Genomic DNA, 18,384 nt, shown 5'->3' on the forward strand with positions numbered 1-18,384 from the left:
TTTAAAAAATGGTTGAACATCCTGGCAGCATGTCCAGAAATTCAACTTGGTACAATGAACAAATAAATAACTGAATCGAATCCTCACCCAAACGACACAGCCTCTAAGCCCCAGAGTGAGCTGCTGGTGTGGAGTCTCACCCTCCAGTCGGGGCTCGTATTCAAGCACCCTTCCCTCCTCCCCCACCTCCCCCACACACCCTTATCCTCCACCTCAGCCATACCCACAGTCTCATGCCGGTTTTATCGGTTTTCTACATTTCTGGCAAGACCTTGCAGCAGACACACACACACACATATATATACGTGTGCTATGGGCACACACACACACACGCACGCACACACACGTACACACACACACAAAATTTCCCACTCAACCCAGATGCACCAAGTGAGCTGAATGACTTTCAGCCACCCACGATGGTGAAATACAGAAGCACCGGTCTTTGAAATGGGTCAGTTATTACAATTTGATGTTTTTTTTTTATGTATATATATTCCTAATTTTCCTCTTTGTGTTAATATTTTTTAAAAAGCACAAATGAAAAATGAAGAGTTCTTTCCAGGTCAATTTAAGGCTTCCCACCAAATGGAAACAAAAGAGGCCTTACACAGTATCACGTTGAGATAAATGTATACCTTTCACGGCCTTAAAATGACAGAACGAATCATTTTTGCCAGTCACTGATTAAAGATTGTGCCTTTAAATTGATGTCATTCTTTCTGCTACTATGCTGAGTTTTATTATTACTGATTTTCTTTGATGACATATGTGGAAATCTCCTTTGATTTGCTTAGAATTTCCTGTTCTTATAGAATCATTGGGGTGGCTTTTTGTTTGGTTCTGTTTTGCTTTTCACCAGGAAACAAATGAGATTCTTACTCAGTGAATGCTAAAATGGCACATAGTCAGCCTTCAAGTGGCTTTTCCAGCCATTTGAGTTTCAAATGGCCATTTGGCTCTTAGAAGGCTCTGTGAAAGTCAGGGGCAGGGACAGGACAGGAGGAAGAAAAACCAAAATGAAGAAAGGTTTCTATGCCTTGGCTTTTGGTAAATTTGTTTTCTTCAATACAAATAACCACATAGGAAGAATGATTGCTTTGTGTTTTATTTCTTGGTTAGTTTTTGTTTTATTTCTAAATTGGTTTCATTTGATTGTTTAATTTTCCCTCTCCTGGTACAAAAATCACCAGAGAGTTTTGCATGAGAAAACGTGACAGTACTTAATGAAACTCAGCACCTAAGGGCATAAGGCAGTTGAAGGTTTTGTTTGTTTGTCTGTTTGTGTTTGTTTTATTTTCTTTTGTTCTTTCAATCAGCACCAATCCCATAAATGATCTACACGTGGTGTAAGATAGAAAACTTTTTTTTTTTCTTTTGGAGTGGAGTCAGCTCCTCCTTCTCCGCCCTATGAACCATAGTGTGGGATTTGTCAATACTGTTTATGTGTAAAAAACAAAAGAAAGGTTTTCTTTTTGTTTTTACTTACAAAACATAGAGAATATCTTTGTATACATACAGCGACTGGAAAGAAAGCTTATCTGAAGGGATTGTGACTTATTGATTTTTTTTTTTTGTAGCGTTGGTGGTGTTAGTGGTGGTGGTGGTGGTGGTCGTGGATCTGTGTACTGGGGGAAGGGAGGGTTATATTTCTTGCAGGCGGTGTTTACCGCAAACCAAACTTAAGGTCCCCTTCTCAACTTGGGTCAAAATGCTCTCAGAGTGAAGACTCATACTGTAGCAGCTCATAAAGGAGTGGTCCGTCTCGATAGCGAATGCCTACCGCAGTGGGCGTGACATACTGCAGGATGTTAATAGTCCTTCTCAACCTCCTGTCTACAAAATGAGCGTCCCAAGCTGGGTATCTCTTCCTTGGCATGTCAATCTTAATGAGGGGCCCTTCTGGGTGGTAAGGACGCCCCGACGGGGTAGAGGGCCCCATGGGTCTCACTTGGAAAACGGGCAAGCAAGTGTCAGCCGTGAGATCCTCCTGTTGTTCCGTGACGGCTCTGGTAGGCGTGACCTGGGTCCCCCGGTACCCAGGGGTCTGAGGCGCCATGGGCTCAACATCGGGGGGCAAAGGGATGCCCCAGAGCAGCTCGGCACAACAGGAGCTGGCAAAGATCTTAGCTCGTGGCCCCATGGGATGCAGCACACCATAATATAAGAGCATCAGTGCGATCCCAGCCACAAAGCTGATAAAGACACAACACAGTGCTGGCACCGCATAGGAGTCAGTGGTCTCCGGGTTTCTGTAAAAATACCAAAGGAACGTCAAGGCAGCATTCTCAGTCAAGACTATCGTATAATACGCAAACATTCGATATCGAGTCCGCCCTTCCTTGACGTTAAACCAGCAGAAAATGTACACAATCCCTACCACCATGTTGAAGAGGATCTCCTCCCACTTGGACATGCAGAAGTCTGTCCCGCCATGGATGATCCAGAAAGCCATGGCGCACCAGTGGACCACCACGAAGATCCCGAAGTAGAGCTGGAAGATGGAAGCAAAGAGGGCAAAAGAGATAACTCTGGATGAGATGGTGAAGAGGCGCCAGAAGAGGTGGATGAGGGCCCCTCTGTAGCTCATACTCTTCTTGTCATCCCTGGAGTCCCGCAGCAGCTTGTGATAGGAGGCTAGCACCCAAGCCAGGGACATCAGGGAAGTCACAGAGGAGACACCTGCCGGAAAGACACAAACCCACACAGTCAAAACCTGGGACATCAACCACGGGGCACAGCAGGGCTGCCAGCTGAGAAGATGCTCACACACAGCACGATCGAAAGGAAGAGGGAGAGAGAAACACAAAATCAAGAATCAAACTTGGAGGTCACAGCTACCCCCTATGCTGACAGCTTTTAAAATCTAATTTTAGTTTTAACAACACTGCCTGGAACTTCGGGAGACCCACGGCTCAAGAGTCAAGCCAGGGCTAACATGCTTTGCCAAGGTGGGTGAGAACGGGGACCACTGTGATGCATCATTATATCTGCCATGCACAGGGCTGCAGGCATTCCGTGTTAAGGGATCCTGAGCTCCTGGGGATCCTTTTTGCACACTGATGTGTGGCCAGGGTTTGTGTCCCTTCTATGGGCTTCCTGTGGAAGGGATCACCAGTTGGGAAGACCAAAGCTGGCTCACTGCTCCAAGTTCCACAGCTGTTCTCCTCTGAGACAGCACTGGAATCGTGCTTTTGCCTTTCCATCAGCCCCTTAACTGAAATCTTTTCCATTTAGCTTCTCCCCATTTACTCGCTAAGACCACCCTTACCAAGGCTTCTGGGATCGCCTGTCTATTCTGATGGCTGCCTTTCTCCTTCAGTCTTGTCTTTCTTGGCCTCCCCACATTCCCTATTGCTTTCTCCAACCAACCACTGCTCAGAGTTCTCTGAGGCCTTGACTTGAGAGGTCCTTTCCTTTTCTGGTTTCGGTCCTGATTCAGCAGCCCTGGAACCCATGCTTTGGGCTGCCTCTTCCCCTCACCAGCTTGATGAGGTTTCCAAGACCTTTGCAAGTCAGTTCCTGCATTTCTCCTCAATGGGCAAGTGAATGGGTCTGATCCCAAGTGATACTTGAATCACTATAGAGCAGTTTTACTTACAGCTCTTCCCACTTGATATTTGTAACTGAATCAAACTGAACACAATAAGCAGTCATTGGCGTCCACATCTGCCCAAGAGCAACTGATCGTCAGTCAGGTATTATCATTCAGTCCCCTCTCAGGCAAGACTCCCCATCACCCACGGTATTATCTCCTCTCTGTCCATCTACAGCCTCTTTTGCTGTTCCTTTCTCCCTACGTCTCAGAACTAAATGCAACTAAATTCAAGGGGAGTCCTGAATACTGTCCCGTGGGCACCCATATCCTTACTAAAGTCCCACCATCACACCAGAACACAATTCCCCAATGACATTTTCCAGGCTAAAACCAAAGCCACCTAGTCATTTTCCCTCTTAAACTCAAAGGTTGGACTCAGGAGCCCCATTCATCAGGAGACTAATGAACCACCCCAGACCCGAGCCTTCTGTGTCTTTCCCAGGCCCTGGCACCTCTCCAGTCCTCTCCAAAATCTTCTCCAAACTCCAGCCAAGAATCAGAAACCTCTGCCCTTTCACACCCTCCCTGCATTTGCCTTCCTCGCCCATCCCACAGGATTCCCTCCCTTCCAACATGTACAGAGATGCCAGATTCACAGCTTCCAGAACAATATAGGTGACAACAAACACCAGTATGTGGGCATAAGGATAGAAAAGCCCTGTGACAATGAATTTGTGTTGTTTTTGTAATAATAATAAAAACTGAAATTTAGAATAAAGAGGGGAGAAACACTACCAGTTTCTCCATAGAAGCCGATCTAGAAAATACCTAAAAATTTTCCCTCACTTTTCTGGAAAGCCCTGAACACAATACTTATGTGTCCCACTTTGCCTTTTGCACACAGAGGGCATTTCCACTGGGGCCTGCCAGCCACGCCTGCTCTGCAACCCGGCCGTGTTCAAGGCTGCAGGGCTGGGGCGGGGAGGGGGATGGGTCCTCTTAGGAGTCACATGACTTAGGCTCTATGTTTCTGGAGGGCAGGAAATGTGCACAAAGTGCCAGTTTATTACCAACCCTGAAACATCTCAGAAAGTTCTTGTTAAATGTCTTTGAGACCTCCCCCCTCCCCTGGTGAACTCATTTCTTGATGTTAATAGTGTAAAACTCGGAGGTACCAATGCTGCTTAATAATCATCACGGAGTCCTACAGAAGCTGAATGAGAAGGCTTGATTTTTTTTGTTTCTGCCAATAAATAAAAACGTATTACCTCCCTTTCGCCCAGAAAAACATGAGTGCAGAGCTCATGAAGAAAGAGCGTCAGAGCTTCTGCCGGAGAGTGGTCTAATTCAGTCCAATTCCAAGGGTGCTCTTGGTAGACTTGGGGCACAGAGGCAGGACGGCCCCTTGCTGTCACTGTCCTGAATTCATTGTTCTGTGTGTGTGACGTTAGCCCCACTCATAACAGGAATTCAAATGTCTATCAGTCACCCGTGGCAAAGCCAAATATGGTTCTTCGTTATTGCATCCTCTGGGTCACCTACGCCATTTCCAGATCTGTCCCTGTGGTTTTGGGGGCTGCTGTTCTGTTTCCACCTCACCCTTCGTGCGGTGCTGCAGTCCACTCTGAGCCCAACTGCACACCATCTTGGTTCATGCTCAGTGCTTCTGGAATTTCTCTCTAGGATATGGCACAAATGTTCCATATTCAAACATTCAAACAGTATGGCACATACTGTCCCGTGGGCACCCATGTCCTTACTAAAGTCCCACCATCACACCAGAGCACAATTCCCCAATGACATTTTCCAGGCTAAAATCAAAGCCACCTAGTCATTTTCCCTCTTAAGCTCAAAGGTTGGACTCAGGAGCCCTATTCATTAGGAGGCCACACACTCAAACATCACCACTAAATTATAGGGAAGTCTTGGGAGACTGAGATCTAAGTACTTGGCCAGGGGCCTACCGGGCACGGACGCCCAGCCCACCTATCCCTCTGCTCTCCCCTTGATGAAGTTACAGACAGACAAATGTTATATCCACGGGGAGCTTTACAGACCATCGTGTCCGCCCACTCACTCGACAGGGAACAGGAGTGTGCAGAACTTGCCCAAGCTTACCCCGGGGGCCACTGACAGGCAGAGCTAGCCCTGCAGTGCAGCTGTCGGCCTGCCGCTCCGAGCTGGCCCTGCCTCTCTATTCTCTCTCCATCTTGTCCTTTTGTCGGCTTGGCTCTCCAGGTAGCCCCTTTCTCCAAGGTCCTTTGTAATAAAGGCCATCAGCCTTCTTCCATGGCAGGTGCCTGTTCTGGCACAAGGCTGTTGGTCCCTGAGGGTCTTGATGCTGTGCCACATCCCTGGCATTGCAAAATGCTCCAAGTTAAAGGGAAATAGGAAAGGGAAACCTCTGATGCCTGGTCTGTGTGCAGGGTGCTCAGGGCAGAGGCCCTGCCCAAGACCAAGGAGAGTGCATTTGGCCAGGGCCTCCCTTCTCCCTGCAGCCTAAGCATGGCAAGCAGAGACAGGAAAGAATGAGTAGGGGATTGCGCCATCCTGAGCCTGCCCAGCACGGCGCAAATGTCCTGTGACTTGGCCATTTTTAGGTCATTTCCCTGGACAAAGTCCATGGCCTCACAGACCCACAGGGCTGTAAGGGAGCCTGTCCCGGGAGAGCTGTTAGTGGAGGACACTTTGGGTGGGTCAGGCCAGGGAGGGCCTAGGCAGATATGTTCCCCATCAGAGTGCCTGGCTGTCCCAGAGAATGCAGCATGAGTCACTGTGCATGTACACACATTACCCTAAAGATCCCTGCAATACAGGTACTTGTTACAGGGTGAACTATATCCCCCCGACCCAAAAAATTCATAGGCTGAAGCCCTAACCCCCAGGACCTCAGAATGTAACTATTTGGAGACAGGCCTTTAAAGTGGTGATTAAGTTAGAGTGGCCATTAGGGTGGACCTAACCCAATCTGACTGGTGTTCTTATGATAAGAGAAAGTTTGAACACACAGACACCAGCTACACACTTGCACAGAGAACAGACTGTGTGAGGACACAGGGAGAAGGCGGCCATCTGCACACGGAAGAGAGAGGCCTCAGGAGAAACCAGCCCTGCCGACACCCTGCCCTTGGACTTTCAGCCTCCAGAACGGAGAGAAAGTAAGTCTCCATTGTTTTAACTATACAGTCCGTGGTATTTTGTTACAGCAGCCTCGCAAACTAACACAGTGCTCTGATCCCAATTTTTAGATGAAGAAACGAGATATTTTTTTCAAGAAACAAACATCTATCAAGAAGTGGCACCAGAATTCAAACTCAGAGCCTGGCTCCAGTGGCCTTGAAAGTAGTAATGGATCTCTGTAGTAACGGATCCTCCAGGGATGGCCTTAGAAGAGCCTGGGTGAGGAGGGAGAGAGGAAGTCTAGGCACTTGCGGTGTGAAGGATTTGAACACTTTGCCAAGATAGCACAGAAAGTGCAGTCCCCATGGGTGTCCGCGAGAGGCCCTGGATTATGAAGCTAAAAACCAGCTTTGAATTCTATGCTACCTTCCTCAGCAGAATAACATTTAAGCCACAAAGAAAGAGGTGACCCCAGTAGAATTAACTGAGATCACTTTCCCTTTGTTAAGTGCTCGATCTTCAAAGGCCCGCAGTGTGTTCCATCACCGCGGGACGCGGTGCAGGACTCCCTCCTCTGCGGAGGCTCACGTGGAAGATTTCTGTCTTGCCCGAGGTCAACCCAAAAGTCAATGCATGAATGCTGGCCAAGACCCAAGCGTATGGGAACCAGCTGTGGGAGGGGCCTCAGGGCCCCCAGGGAAATTCTCGGATGGGCTTGGGAGCATTTATGATTCGCTCCAACTTAAGGCTTGATCACTTCCTGCATTCCAGAGATCAGACTGGAACTTGCAAAACACTTCACGTTCAGCTGTGGCAAGTTCCAGGCAGTGACCGTCCCAGCTAGGTCACTTTCCCTGGTGCAGACCAGGAGGTGGAGCTTGTGGCTGGCCCACTGAGCTGACCAGAGTCTGTCCCAGCCAGCTGGGAAGTCCCCAAGCAGGAAGTCACCTGGGGGGCCACTCCCCTGAGAAATGCTTGGGAGAGAGGTCTGCAGGGTCCGATCTGACCTGAGGTCTAAGGTTTCCGGGAACGGAATGGCCACACCTAAGACCAATGGAACAGGACAGGAGGGGCTGCAATCTGCAGTTGGACACCCCTTACCCAGGATGGATAGTCATCCAGAGAGACCCAGTGTGGTGATCAATGCAATATCCAAGGGTCACTGTCAGCTGTACAACAGTCAGGGAACAAGCATGTGTGGATGTCCCAACACTTGAGAAGCATGGTGACCGGGTGTCTGGGCAAGGACGGGCCTCTGAAATCAGAGGGCGAGTGGCAGATGAAGGGGAAGAATGCGGAGGAAGGCGCGAGGCAGTGGAGGGGTCAGGGCAACAGGAGTGCCCAGGCAGCAGGGTGAGGAGGGAGGCTGAGATCTGGCCCGAAGCAGCAGGGCCCTGACCCAGGATGGACCAGGACAGAGTCGCCCCAAGGGGCCAGTGTACGGTAGCCCTGAAACACCACCACAAAGGGAACTTGAAGGGGAAACCAGAAAGCTAGAGCATCTCACGGGGAGAATGTCGCCCGTGTGTGCAAGGAGAGCTCAGAGCAGCTCAGAAGTGCCTTGAGGTGGCCGAGAGAGCAGGTCTGAGCAGGAGAGGGTGGGGTCAGTGCCGGGCTTCGTTCTGCGGAGTGGGGTGTGCACCCCCAGGTCTGTCACCAGTGGCCCTCCTCCTCCCTCTGCCACAGAGGCTCAGTCCCTCTGCTCTAACACACGCTGGAAAAGCACTTAAGGAAAAGGGGTCTGACAGACACTAAGTACAGAGTCAACTGTGCACAGACTCTCGGCCCCCTCTCCCCAGGCTCCTTCCCAGCAGCGTGGAACCACGGTCGTTCTTTCCATTTTACAAGAACTGGCTCCCTGAGCCCTGCGTCCTCTCTGGGTGAGGTCCCACCCGTCTTTGTCTCTTCTCCTCCATCCTTCTCAAGGGTCATCTCCTGGGTCCCTTAACTCTCCTACCTCCCCTTCACTCCACCCCGACCCCAAATGAGGGCCCTCAGGGAAGTCACTGGCCAGTCCCCAAGTGCAGCACTCAGGCTGATCCCACGCCTCTCCTCCAGACTGTGTGACATCTGCCGGTTGGATCCGCTCTGTCCGTCACCTGTGAGCATTAGCTATGTCCCAGTTACAGCACCCTGTTCCTGCTGGGGAGTTACCCCCATTCTACAGATGAGGGAAGTGAACCTGAAGTTAACAGACTTGGATGCGGCCACAGCCAAGTCTGACATGACATACTCACCTAGTTTGTTTGGCTTTACACCCCAAATGGTTGGTCCCCTGGAGATTCCCCAAACCAAGAACCATACGCAACTGGCTACTCATCTGCGTGTCGTCAGCATCCACCTCTTTCAACCTTTGCCCCCTTCCTCCTCATCACTGACGCTAACTCCACCATCTTCTCTTCAAATTCCTGCTGTGTATTTTCCCCACATTGAGCTCCTTTCACATGGGCAACTCTAAGTCTCCTCTTTCTACCTGTCAAACTGCCCTCATCTTCCTACATTTTTTTAAAGCTCAGGTTCATCTTGGAAATGCTCCCAGAAAAAGATTAGGCAGCTGTGCACACAGCTTTCTAAGCATCACCGCCTGTCTCCTGTCCTCACCTCCACCAGGACACCCAGCAAGGCAGTGCTGCTAAAAGGTACTTTCCCACTCAGGCAACCGGCGGAAGGAAACAGACCTGGTGGATGCCGTCCCTGAGCCAGGCTCAACGACACTGAGTAACTTGGCCAAGGTCATACGGGTCGCAAGAAGGCCACTAACACTGAAACCACAGGTTATCTCACTCCTCAGTCATAACCAGCAGGCTGGAGCCACTCCTCCTGGCTTTTGAGACCCAACTGTGAAATTTTCAGTGATTGTGTGAGCTGGCTGATGTCCTGTTGGGGGCTTGAAATAGGTGTACTGAGAATATTTACACCACAGAAATTGGCAAGGTCTACAAGTCAGGGCTCCCCCAGTCCTGCTAAGAGCTGGTTGTTAAGCATTTACCAGCACACCATTTGGCAGGATCAGCTCTCAAAAAACTTGGTGGGCATCATCTTAAATTAGAAGAGCCCCGAAGGCTGTCCCCCACATTCCAACAACTCAGTTCCAGGCAGGCCAGAGGCACTACCTGGCCATCAGGCAGAATTACATGCTGAACCTCTGACGTGAAAACAGCTAAGAAACTGATCTCCTTTTTGAACTTCCACTGAAAATACATTCACAGTAAAAAATTCGAGGTCCAAGGGTTTTCTCTGAGCAGTCAGTCTTTTCAAAGTACTGGCATACTAATTTTTGTTACATTTCTATATTTGGAGAGGGTGTGATCCCCCACATGGGGTTACTGCTGGAGATAACCTTAAGATACCTCTGACATTTCCAGACTGACCCAGGGTTTACATGAAATATCTCTTTATTGGCTCTGAATCCAGGCTTATTATATCATCTGCTCATCTACTAAGTTTTCTGCAACACTAATACCTCCCATCTGTTGAACCTTGGCCCAGACTCTATGTTAGGCACTGGACATACAGGAACTCAACTGTTCTTCCCTATGAAGGTATCTGAGGTAGTGGGTCGATTTTCAGATGAGGAAACTAAGGCTCACAGGCTAAGAAACTTTTCCAAATCAAGTAGTTAAGAAATCATAGTACCAGTATTTGAACACAGGCCCCTGCCTAACTCCAAAACTCAAATTTTGTTTTTAAACAGTGGGAATGGTACATCTCTCCATCCACATCCACAAAGTAATAAAGGCACATTCAGATATATACCTCGATTTCTTATCAGTCTGGTTATCATGTGTCAGCTCTCTGATAGTCTCTGTGAGCCCTGGTGACATCAAATCTGTGGGCCTGCAAAGCTGAGGGAAGCCCAGTCTGAGTGTCCCGGTAAGTGTGGAGGTGGCCACACCTCTATTCCATCTCTTGTAGAAATGGTGTCCTAAGTGCCTTTGCCCTTGTTCCAACAGCCTAGTCACAATACAGCTACAGTGACTAAGCTAAAGTATGTCCCTTCATGCGGCCTTCCTGGCACAGTAGCCTGTCAGGGGTCCCTGATGTGCAAGGCCTTTCCCCTGGGATGATATGCATTCCTGCCCGTTGAATTCAGGTGTGGCCTGTGACTTGTTCTGGCCAGTGAAACATGAGAAGTATGTGTGTCACTTCCAGGCAGAAGGACATTGATAGGGCCCAGACAGAGTTACTGCCTTTTTGGATAAAATGCGCCCACCTGCCATTGCAGACAGACCTAGGTCTCATCTTACTTAGGCTGCAAGCATTCTCTGGAGGACACGTCAGCAGGCCACAAGCCCACCTGTTCTCTGACTCCTCCCCTTAAAAGGTCACCAAAAAACCTGGCCGTGAAAAGCCTCCTAGTCCTCAAGAGACGCCTTCTTTGTTCCGCTCACCAGAACAGAGGTCCCTCTCAGGTTTAGCAATAGACCTGCTTGGACTGTGGAGCTCGCGCCCCCTCCTGTCCTTTCAGGCATGCTGCCCCAAGCTCCGCGACCACTCCCAGCCCCACCCCGTGGTCTGAGACATGCAACAAGCTGGAAGTGAACCAAAGTGGTCTGAAGTCCCTGAAACTGTGCAGTTATCCTACACGACTGCATGGCCAGCCTACCCTGTCTGATGCGCCATTTGGCCCAGGGTTCAGGCACAGTCCTCATAAAGCTCTCAGGGTCCTACACTGCCGTGGGGCTGCTAATGTGACCTGTCAATTCCCTGCTATTCCTTCTATTTCTTCTCCCACAGGCTCAGATCGAAGTTCCTTCCGTTACTCCCAGGCTTCCCCTCAAGGCCCTACCTGAGACAGCCCTTGCTCACCCCGCCAGAGGACATGTGCAGTTGCTCTTCTGCTTGAAATGCCTTCTGCTAGATTTCCAAATGTCCCCTCCCTGAGATCTTTGCTCCAAGATCAGCCTCTCTGCCCAGCCACCCCTGCCCGCCACACTGAAAACTGCCCCCAGCCCCCACTGTCTCCTCCGCCTTCCCTGCTTCAGGTCCTGCCCAGCACTTCCTAAAGCCTTGCCATACTTTGTCTCTTGCTTGCTTCATCCTTGTTTTAGTTCCCATGTACCCTGATGTCTGTGAGCTCCCCAAGGGGCAGGGCAACGCTTTGCGTGGTCCTCCTAAAACTACGTGTGTGGGTAGTGTTCTCATGAAAGAGCCCAAAGCTATCCTCTGATGCTTAAGTGGCCCATAAGGAAAGGGGCCCGTGACCCCAGCAGCCACCACAAGCTACCCCATGTCCCGCAGTGTGGGGAAGGGGGATTCCCTGGGCGCCTCCATATGCCTTTGTCCTGTAGCAAGCAAACCTGGAGGGTAGAAGACAGAGATGAAGAGGAACTAACGCGTAGTGACGACGACCAACGTACTGGGCACTAGGCCAGATACTTTGCCTATGTTATTTCCTTTAATCCTGACAATAATCCCATGAAATGTTGTTGGTGCCCCATTTCACAGAAGAGGAAACCGAGGCTCAGAGAGGTAAAAGGACTGTCCAAGGTCAATGTATTAAGCATCGTATTCTGCTGGCTTGTCATGGGGGCCCTGCTGTTGGAGGGCCTGCCCTCCCCACGTTTAGAGTTCCTAGAAATAGCAAACAATCAGTGCCTTTCATACGGAAACCAAGCAGTCCTGAGCCCACACCCCAGCCCCCCTCCTTATCCAGCTCTGACGGTCTAGGCCACGTTGCCCCTATTCCAAACTCCCCAGGGCCAGATGCCAGATGCCCAGGGGCAGCCCCTGTGCCCCAGGGCCTCCTGAAAACATTCAGACTAGGTCATCGTAAAGCTGCTTCCCCACCTCACTGGCTCTGCCTCCACGTGGACCCTGGCGCTGCCCTCTGAGGCCCCCCCGCGGTGTGGTGTGTCCATTCCTCTCTGTATCTGCAACAAACTATCTTTTAAATGGAAGTTGTCTCCTGATCTGTTGGCCTTGCCATGTTTAAATAATAATAATAAAACCTGTATTTTAAAACAGTTCAAGATTAGCAAACTGTCGGAGAGGGAGATTCAAACCCAGTATACCCAGTTTCAACGTCCCGAGGGCCTTGGAGGGTTACAATGTGTAAAGCCTCCAACAGCTCCTTCAAGCTCCCAATCCTGGGCCCATGACCTGTGCCTGGGTCCTGCCTGAGGCCCGTGTTCAAGGTCACGCGTGTTTAAGATCTAGTGGCATTAACACACCAATGACAGCTCTGCACGTGTGCCCCAGAACCAGCTGAGATTACCACCTCGCCTTCATGTGGTGCTGGGCCTGAAGGAGAAGTGGCTGAACAAGGGCCAGTGTCTTTGCTCAGTGTCTGTACGTGGCAAAGTAAATGCCTAAAATTCCAGATATTAGGAGATAGTTATCTTGGGGGACCACATTCAGCCAGTAACACCCATGATCAACCATTTAGCAGCCAGGCAGAGGTCCTCAATGGGAGTGCTTTTACCCCCCTACAATGGGGAGCATTTGGCAATGTCTGGAGATGGTGTTGGTTGTCGCAATTGGGGTGCAAGTACTTCTGGCACCTAGAGGGTGGGCACCAGGGTTCTGCCAAGCATGCTGTGGTGCACAGGACAGCCCCCGCCAACCCCCCGCCAAGGAATTGTTTCGCCCCATTCCAGTGCTGAGGCTCAGAAACTCTGGGATAGGCTATTCCTGTTTCCTCAATGTTCTCAACAAGTTAGAAAACAAACTGTGACTCTGGATGTGTCTAATGGCTGGAGATTTCAGCTTTCTAAGAGTTCTTTCAGAGAAGGTGGATGTCCCGAGAGAGGCCCTTGGATGCGGACAGTGACCTTGGGCAAGCCAAAAGGAAAGCGTCTCTCCGTCTGCTGCCTGGGGGAAGAGTCCCACCAGAGCAGCCCATCGTGAGCTTGCAGCCACCCTGGAAACATGGGGGACACAGGAAGGTAGCAGTCCCCCCTCTGAGGAGCTTCAAGGTCAAACACTGGTATTTCAAGGGGCCAACAGGAGGAACAGCAGATCTAGCTCTCTGTTCATCTCTTCTAAGATGCTGTCAGACCTATCAAAATACCATCTTCATAGCCAGCTAGACAAAGGCAAACTTCAGAGAGTCTAGAACAAATGCCAGCCGCTCGGCTGTAAGACTCGTGGCTGCCCGGGTCCTGGTTGGCTGGGGGCACATGTGAGGAAGGCCCTGCGCCATCACTGCAAAGCTCCAGCGAGTCCAGTAGCAAACAGCTGACCAGGGTCAGTGCCCTGACGGCCCCAGAGTGACTGCATCTTAACAGAGGCCATGAGATGCCCCCATAAGGACACCGGCTCTGATGCCACAGACCTGGCCTTGGTTTAATGTTTGTGAACCATGGTGAGAATGTGGATTCTCACTCACTGAACAAATACTCAGTATTCAATGAATTACGGATATAAAACATATAGGCACATCTTTGAGACATATGTAACACCCCCACCCCCACACACTAGTGTATTTATATATCTATATCTAGGGTGCATGCATCTAGAGTATATATATATATATATATGTAGTATATAAATACATATTGAATATGTATAACATAAAGTATTCTGTAGTATCAAAGCTGTGCCTGAATGTTATACTCTCTCTCTCCATATAAACAAACACACTATAAATACACTCAATCATATTTGAAATGGTTTTATTCCCATGTCACTTGTCATTGCCTGTCTCCCCCACATTGGGGGCCCACAAGGGCGGGACCCCATCTGCCTTGCTCACCTCTTCAGCCTCAGAGGCTAGCACAGAGCCTGGCATGTGGCGGGGGCTCAGCACAGATGTGTTTAAATGAGTGTGTGCAATGCATTATTGCTGACCATCAGACATACATATATCATTTCATTTTGACAAAAGCTGGACCTACACGGTACCTCATGAAATCAGGCACCACTGTGAGAGGGTAGGCGGGGGCGGGGGTGTCTCCCAGCTCAAACTCACCCTGCAGGTCCCTGTGGCTCTAAGTACGCAAGTCGGGGAGAGGTGGGACCTGCTGGGACTCTACGATTCTGCAGGTAGAAGAATGACATAATTGAATCCCAAACCCAAGATCTTTCCTTCACCCTAGGCACCAGGTAACCACACATGGAACCCCAAGGGTCTTTCCCCTCTAATCTCACAGGCCCCAGCACCCTCTCTGATCAGGGCAGGTATGATTAGTCCCAACCTACAAAGGAGAAAATGAGGCTCAGAGAGGTTGTGTGATGAGTCAGAGACCACCAGCATGTCAACAGTGTGGGGCTAGAAGCCAGCCCGCCAGCTGGGGCTCCCAGTTTCTCCTGTGACACGCCTCCATCAAACTGCTCCTCCAGCCAACCGGCTCCGCCGGCCAGGCCAGCATGTGATCTGACCACCACAGAGAAATCCTGGGAGAAGGGGTAACATCCACTCCAACCCCAGGGCCGGCGGGCAGAGAGCAGAGGGGGCAGGAGAAGTGGGTGGAGAGAGGCTGAGACTGGCAGCTCAGAATCGACCTCACCCCTCACTGTGCCCTGTCCCCTGCCAGCTGGAATTGGCGGCCAGAGCCAGCACTCCCGGGGCCTGGGCTCGGTTAGCTGCGGTGGTCAGCCCGGAGCCCTCCCTGGAGGAGGGCACTTGGCGGTCAGGGGGCGCCGGGTCCAAGTTGTGGCCTACCCACCAAGTCACCTCAACAGTGCTGAGCTTTAGCGCTCAAACCGACCACAGCGCTGACTTCCTGGAGCCGCTCTCTGGGTGAAAGGGCATGACAAACGTCAAGGGGCTTTGGAGACCGTGAAATGTGCGCCAGCTTTTATTGTTTTATTATTACCGATATGCAACCAAACGAGCAGCAAAGGCAGCGGGAGCAGAAAGCTTCGGCCTGAAGGTGGCATGTCTGAGCGGCTAGTCAGCTCAGCTTCCTGGCTTTGGTTTGCCCGCTTCGGGTTCACAAAGTCTAGGATTTCGAGTCTTTGAGTTTTGCCCATGGATGTCAAGAATGCCGGCCGATTTGGGATGTTTCAGGGTGAGAACAGACCTCTCCGGGCAAAGGTCACTGCAGTCTCCTCATCCTGCACCCCCCTCCCGCCCTTCAGAAACGTGATGGCGGGGAGGGGGGGCGGGGAGGGAGGCAGGCTTTATGAGGAAGGACTCGGAAAGCTGAGCGCATCTTTTTAAGAGTCTGGGAGCTGGATGGGTCCTGTCTTCCACAGTGTGGGACATGGTGTGTCTGTCAAAGCCCTTGAACTTCTGCCAGTGTGACCTTGGGTCCCTTTGCCTGGGCCACTGAGGCCCTGAGGGTGACAGCTTTTGATTAACCAGAACCATCAGCATTACTGTGGATGGTTCCGGTCTCAGTGTCTCTACTCACTGCCCAGCTGTACTGGCTGTGCTTTTGGACGGAGCTGTGGCAGAAGCTCGGGGAGGGCAGGGGACCCCAGTGGCACTCCGGGCACTGTCAGCTCTGTGGCAGCTCAGTGAGCGGGCTGGCAGAAGGATGCGGGGCTTTGGGGCAGGTGAGGTTGGTGCATACCTGTGTGTGGGCTGCCTCGGGCGTGGCCCTTGTCCTTTAGCCCAAATTCTAAGCAGTGAGTGGCCCTGGATGAGAAAAGCCTGCCGGGTAAAGGGATTCACCTAATCAGCCTGGCTGAGGATGGCAGCAATGCGTGCTTTTGAGGCTTCATAGTAGAATACCAGCCACCATTATTGGAAGGCTCCTTTTGTGCCAAAAACAAATGCATTTCACCTACTCCTGCCAAAAGCCCTTTGAGGTAGGGGGTTAAGGCTGTGGTTTACAAGTGACCGCCTGATGCTCAAAGAGGTTAGGGCCCTGCCGGAGAGGAGGCGGCTTCCCAGTACAGAGCAGGTGCGTGAAGCCAGGCCTGTGCGGGGGCCCCCACGGCACTTTCTACAGTGCACAACAGGTGAAGCACCCTTTCTTCTGGGAGACAGTCTCAGGAGACTACCAAGGGGACAAGCAGAGAGGACGCAAAGGGCTTGGTCGTTACTGGTGAAGGGTGGTGGGGGTGCAGGAGATGATGGGGCCTCCAGCCACAGCAGGAGGTGGTACTGGGCCCCATGTAGTCACAGGCAGGCCGACTGGACGGCTGGCAGGCTCCAGAACGCCAGCGTCTGGCAGCCTGGGTTGCGTGAGGTCTGAGCGGGCAGGAGGGGCTGGAAGAGGACTCCGCTCTGCTCTGGTCAGCAGCCCGAATCCTCACCTCAGGTTGGCCCTGGAGTGACGCCCCACCCCCAGAACTCCTTTTGATGTCCTGACTCATGTGACACCCTCCCAGAATGGAACAGGGCACTGGGGGTAAGGTTTGTAGATGAGAAAGTTGAAGCTGAGAGAGAGTGACTCACCCACAGTCACACTGGAAGCGGAATGGCTTACAGGACTACCCCCAGGTTCCCTTCTCAGGGTCCCTTCTATTCTGTCCCCTCCCCAGGAGTGAGATGTGTGACCCAGGAAGACATCACTTGTGAAACTCGTAGGCTTTCCTTCCTTGGAAATCTTAAGGGATAGAAAAGAGCTTTTGAAGATCACTTAATTGCAGTCTTCCCGGAGCTAGAAGCTCCCCTGAGGCACAGAGTCCATGACTGTCTCTAACGTGAATGTCCAGCCTAATAATTAAGGATTGCTACCGCACACATGTCACTGAGATTGCCCCACTTTTCCCTTCAAGTCGCAGCCTGACAGGGTAGAAAGCAGTCCTTCCTCCCTCACGTGTGTCAGCCTGGCCCAGAGAGGACACGACTTGGGAGATTTGCCCACTGTCATTGACCACATCCTGGCACGGCAGACTCCTGACCCCACCTGGTGCTCCTGCCACAGGCCTCCCCTTTGCGGGACGTGGGGGAAGGGGAGGGCCCACGGAGACAGCTCTGAGCTGGCCCAGGGTCTCTGCGGGGCGGGTAAGATGTTTGGTGCTGACTGTAGTGATGGTAACGGCTCTGCGAATATACTAAAAGCCACGGAACTGTACACTTTAGATGGGTGAATTGTGAGCACACAAACTGTATCTCAGTAAGGCTCTCTTTCAAATACTTGCAAATTCTGTTTAAGTATAAGGTTTCAGTGTTGTGCTTACATGTGTTTTAACAAAGAGGAAGCCGGCTTTGCTGGCCAGATCCCCCACAGGGCTGAGCCACAGCAGCGGCCCGGGGCCACCTCATCTCAGCCTGCTTGCTGCCCCCCCCGCCCCGCCCCCCCTGAGCTCCAGGCCTTGCCCTCGGCTCCTCCCTCTTCCTGGCCCACCTGCCTCCAGAACTCTGTGGGACTGACTTCTTCCCATCCACAGATCTTCATCACCTTGCCCGGGAGGTGGTTCCTGGCCACCCTAGTCAGAGCTGAGCACGGCTCGGCGACCCCTCCCATCTCTCCTCCCAGCTTTATTATTCCTCCTAGTGCTTATCATTTTCTAATAGATGAAAAAAATATTTGTTTCATTCACTGTCTGCCTCTCCGTACAAGAAATGGAAGTTCCATGAAGGCAAGGCTTTCTGTTTTGTTCACTGCTATATCCACCCGCAGTTCCTAGCATCATGCTTAGCACATAGCAGGTGCTTGATAATACTGAGTAAATGAATAAATGGCCCAATTTCAGTTACTGCTCAGGCTTCTGGCCTTGCGGCCCTCAGAGCTTCCCCGAGAGGCTGCAGCAGCCTGTGCGGGCCAGGAAGGCGGCTGAGATGCCCTCCCAGTTAGCCTTCTGTGTGCAAAGAGTTCCAGGGGTGCAGCTGTGTGCAGCTGTTTCGTCTGCACTAACTGTAATGAACTGATTTAGTTTGCCACTCT

At 51.2% G+C, this 18,384-nt stretch overlaps 1 protein-coding gene across 1 annotated transcript in view; it reads right to left on the reverse strand.

The window, feature by feature from the left end:
• Positions 1-236: 236 nt before the first annotated feature.
• Positions 237-18,384, reverse strand: part of XKR6 (XK related 6) — a 233,898-nt gene continuing 215,750 nt past the window's right edge. The window contains exon 3 of the mRNA XM_036998969.2: positions 237-2,682. Within this exon, the coding sequence (XP_036854864.1) occupies positions 1,718-2,682 (965 nt within the window). The 3' untranslated portion in view covers positions 237-1,717. The remainder of the gene's footprint in view (positions 2,683-18,384) is intronic.

This window comes from Manis javanica, chromosome 3 (genome assembly GCF_040802235.1).
Source record: "Manis javanica isolate MJ-LG chromosome 3, MJ_LKY, whole genome shotgun sequence".
Lineage (NCBI taxonomy): Eukaryota > Metazoa > Chordata > Mammalia > Pholidota > Manidae > Manis > Manis javanica.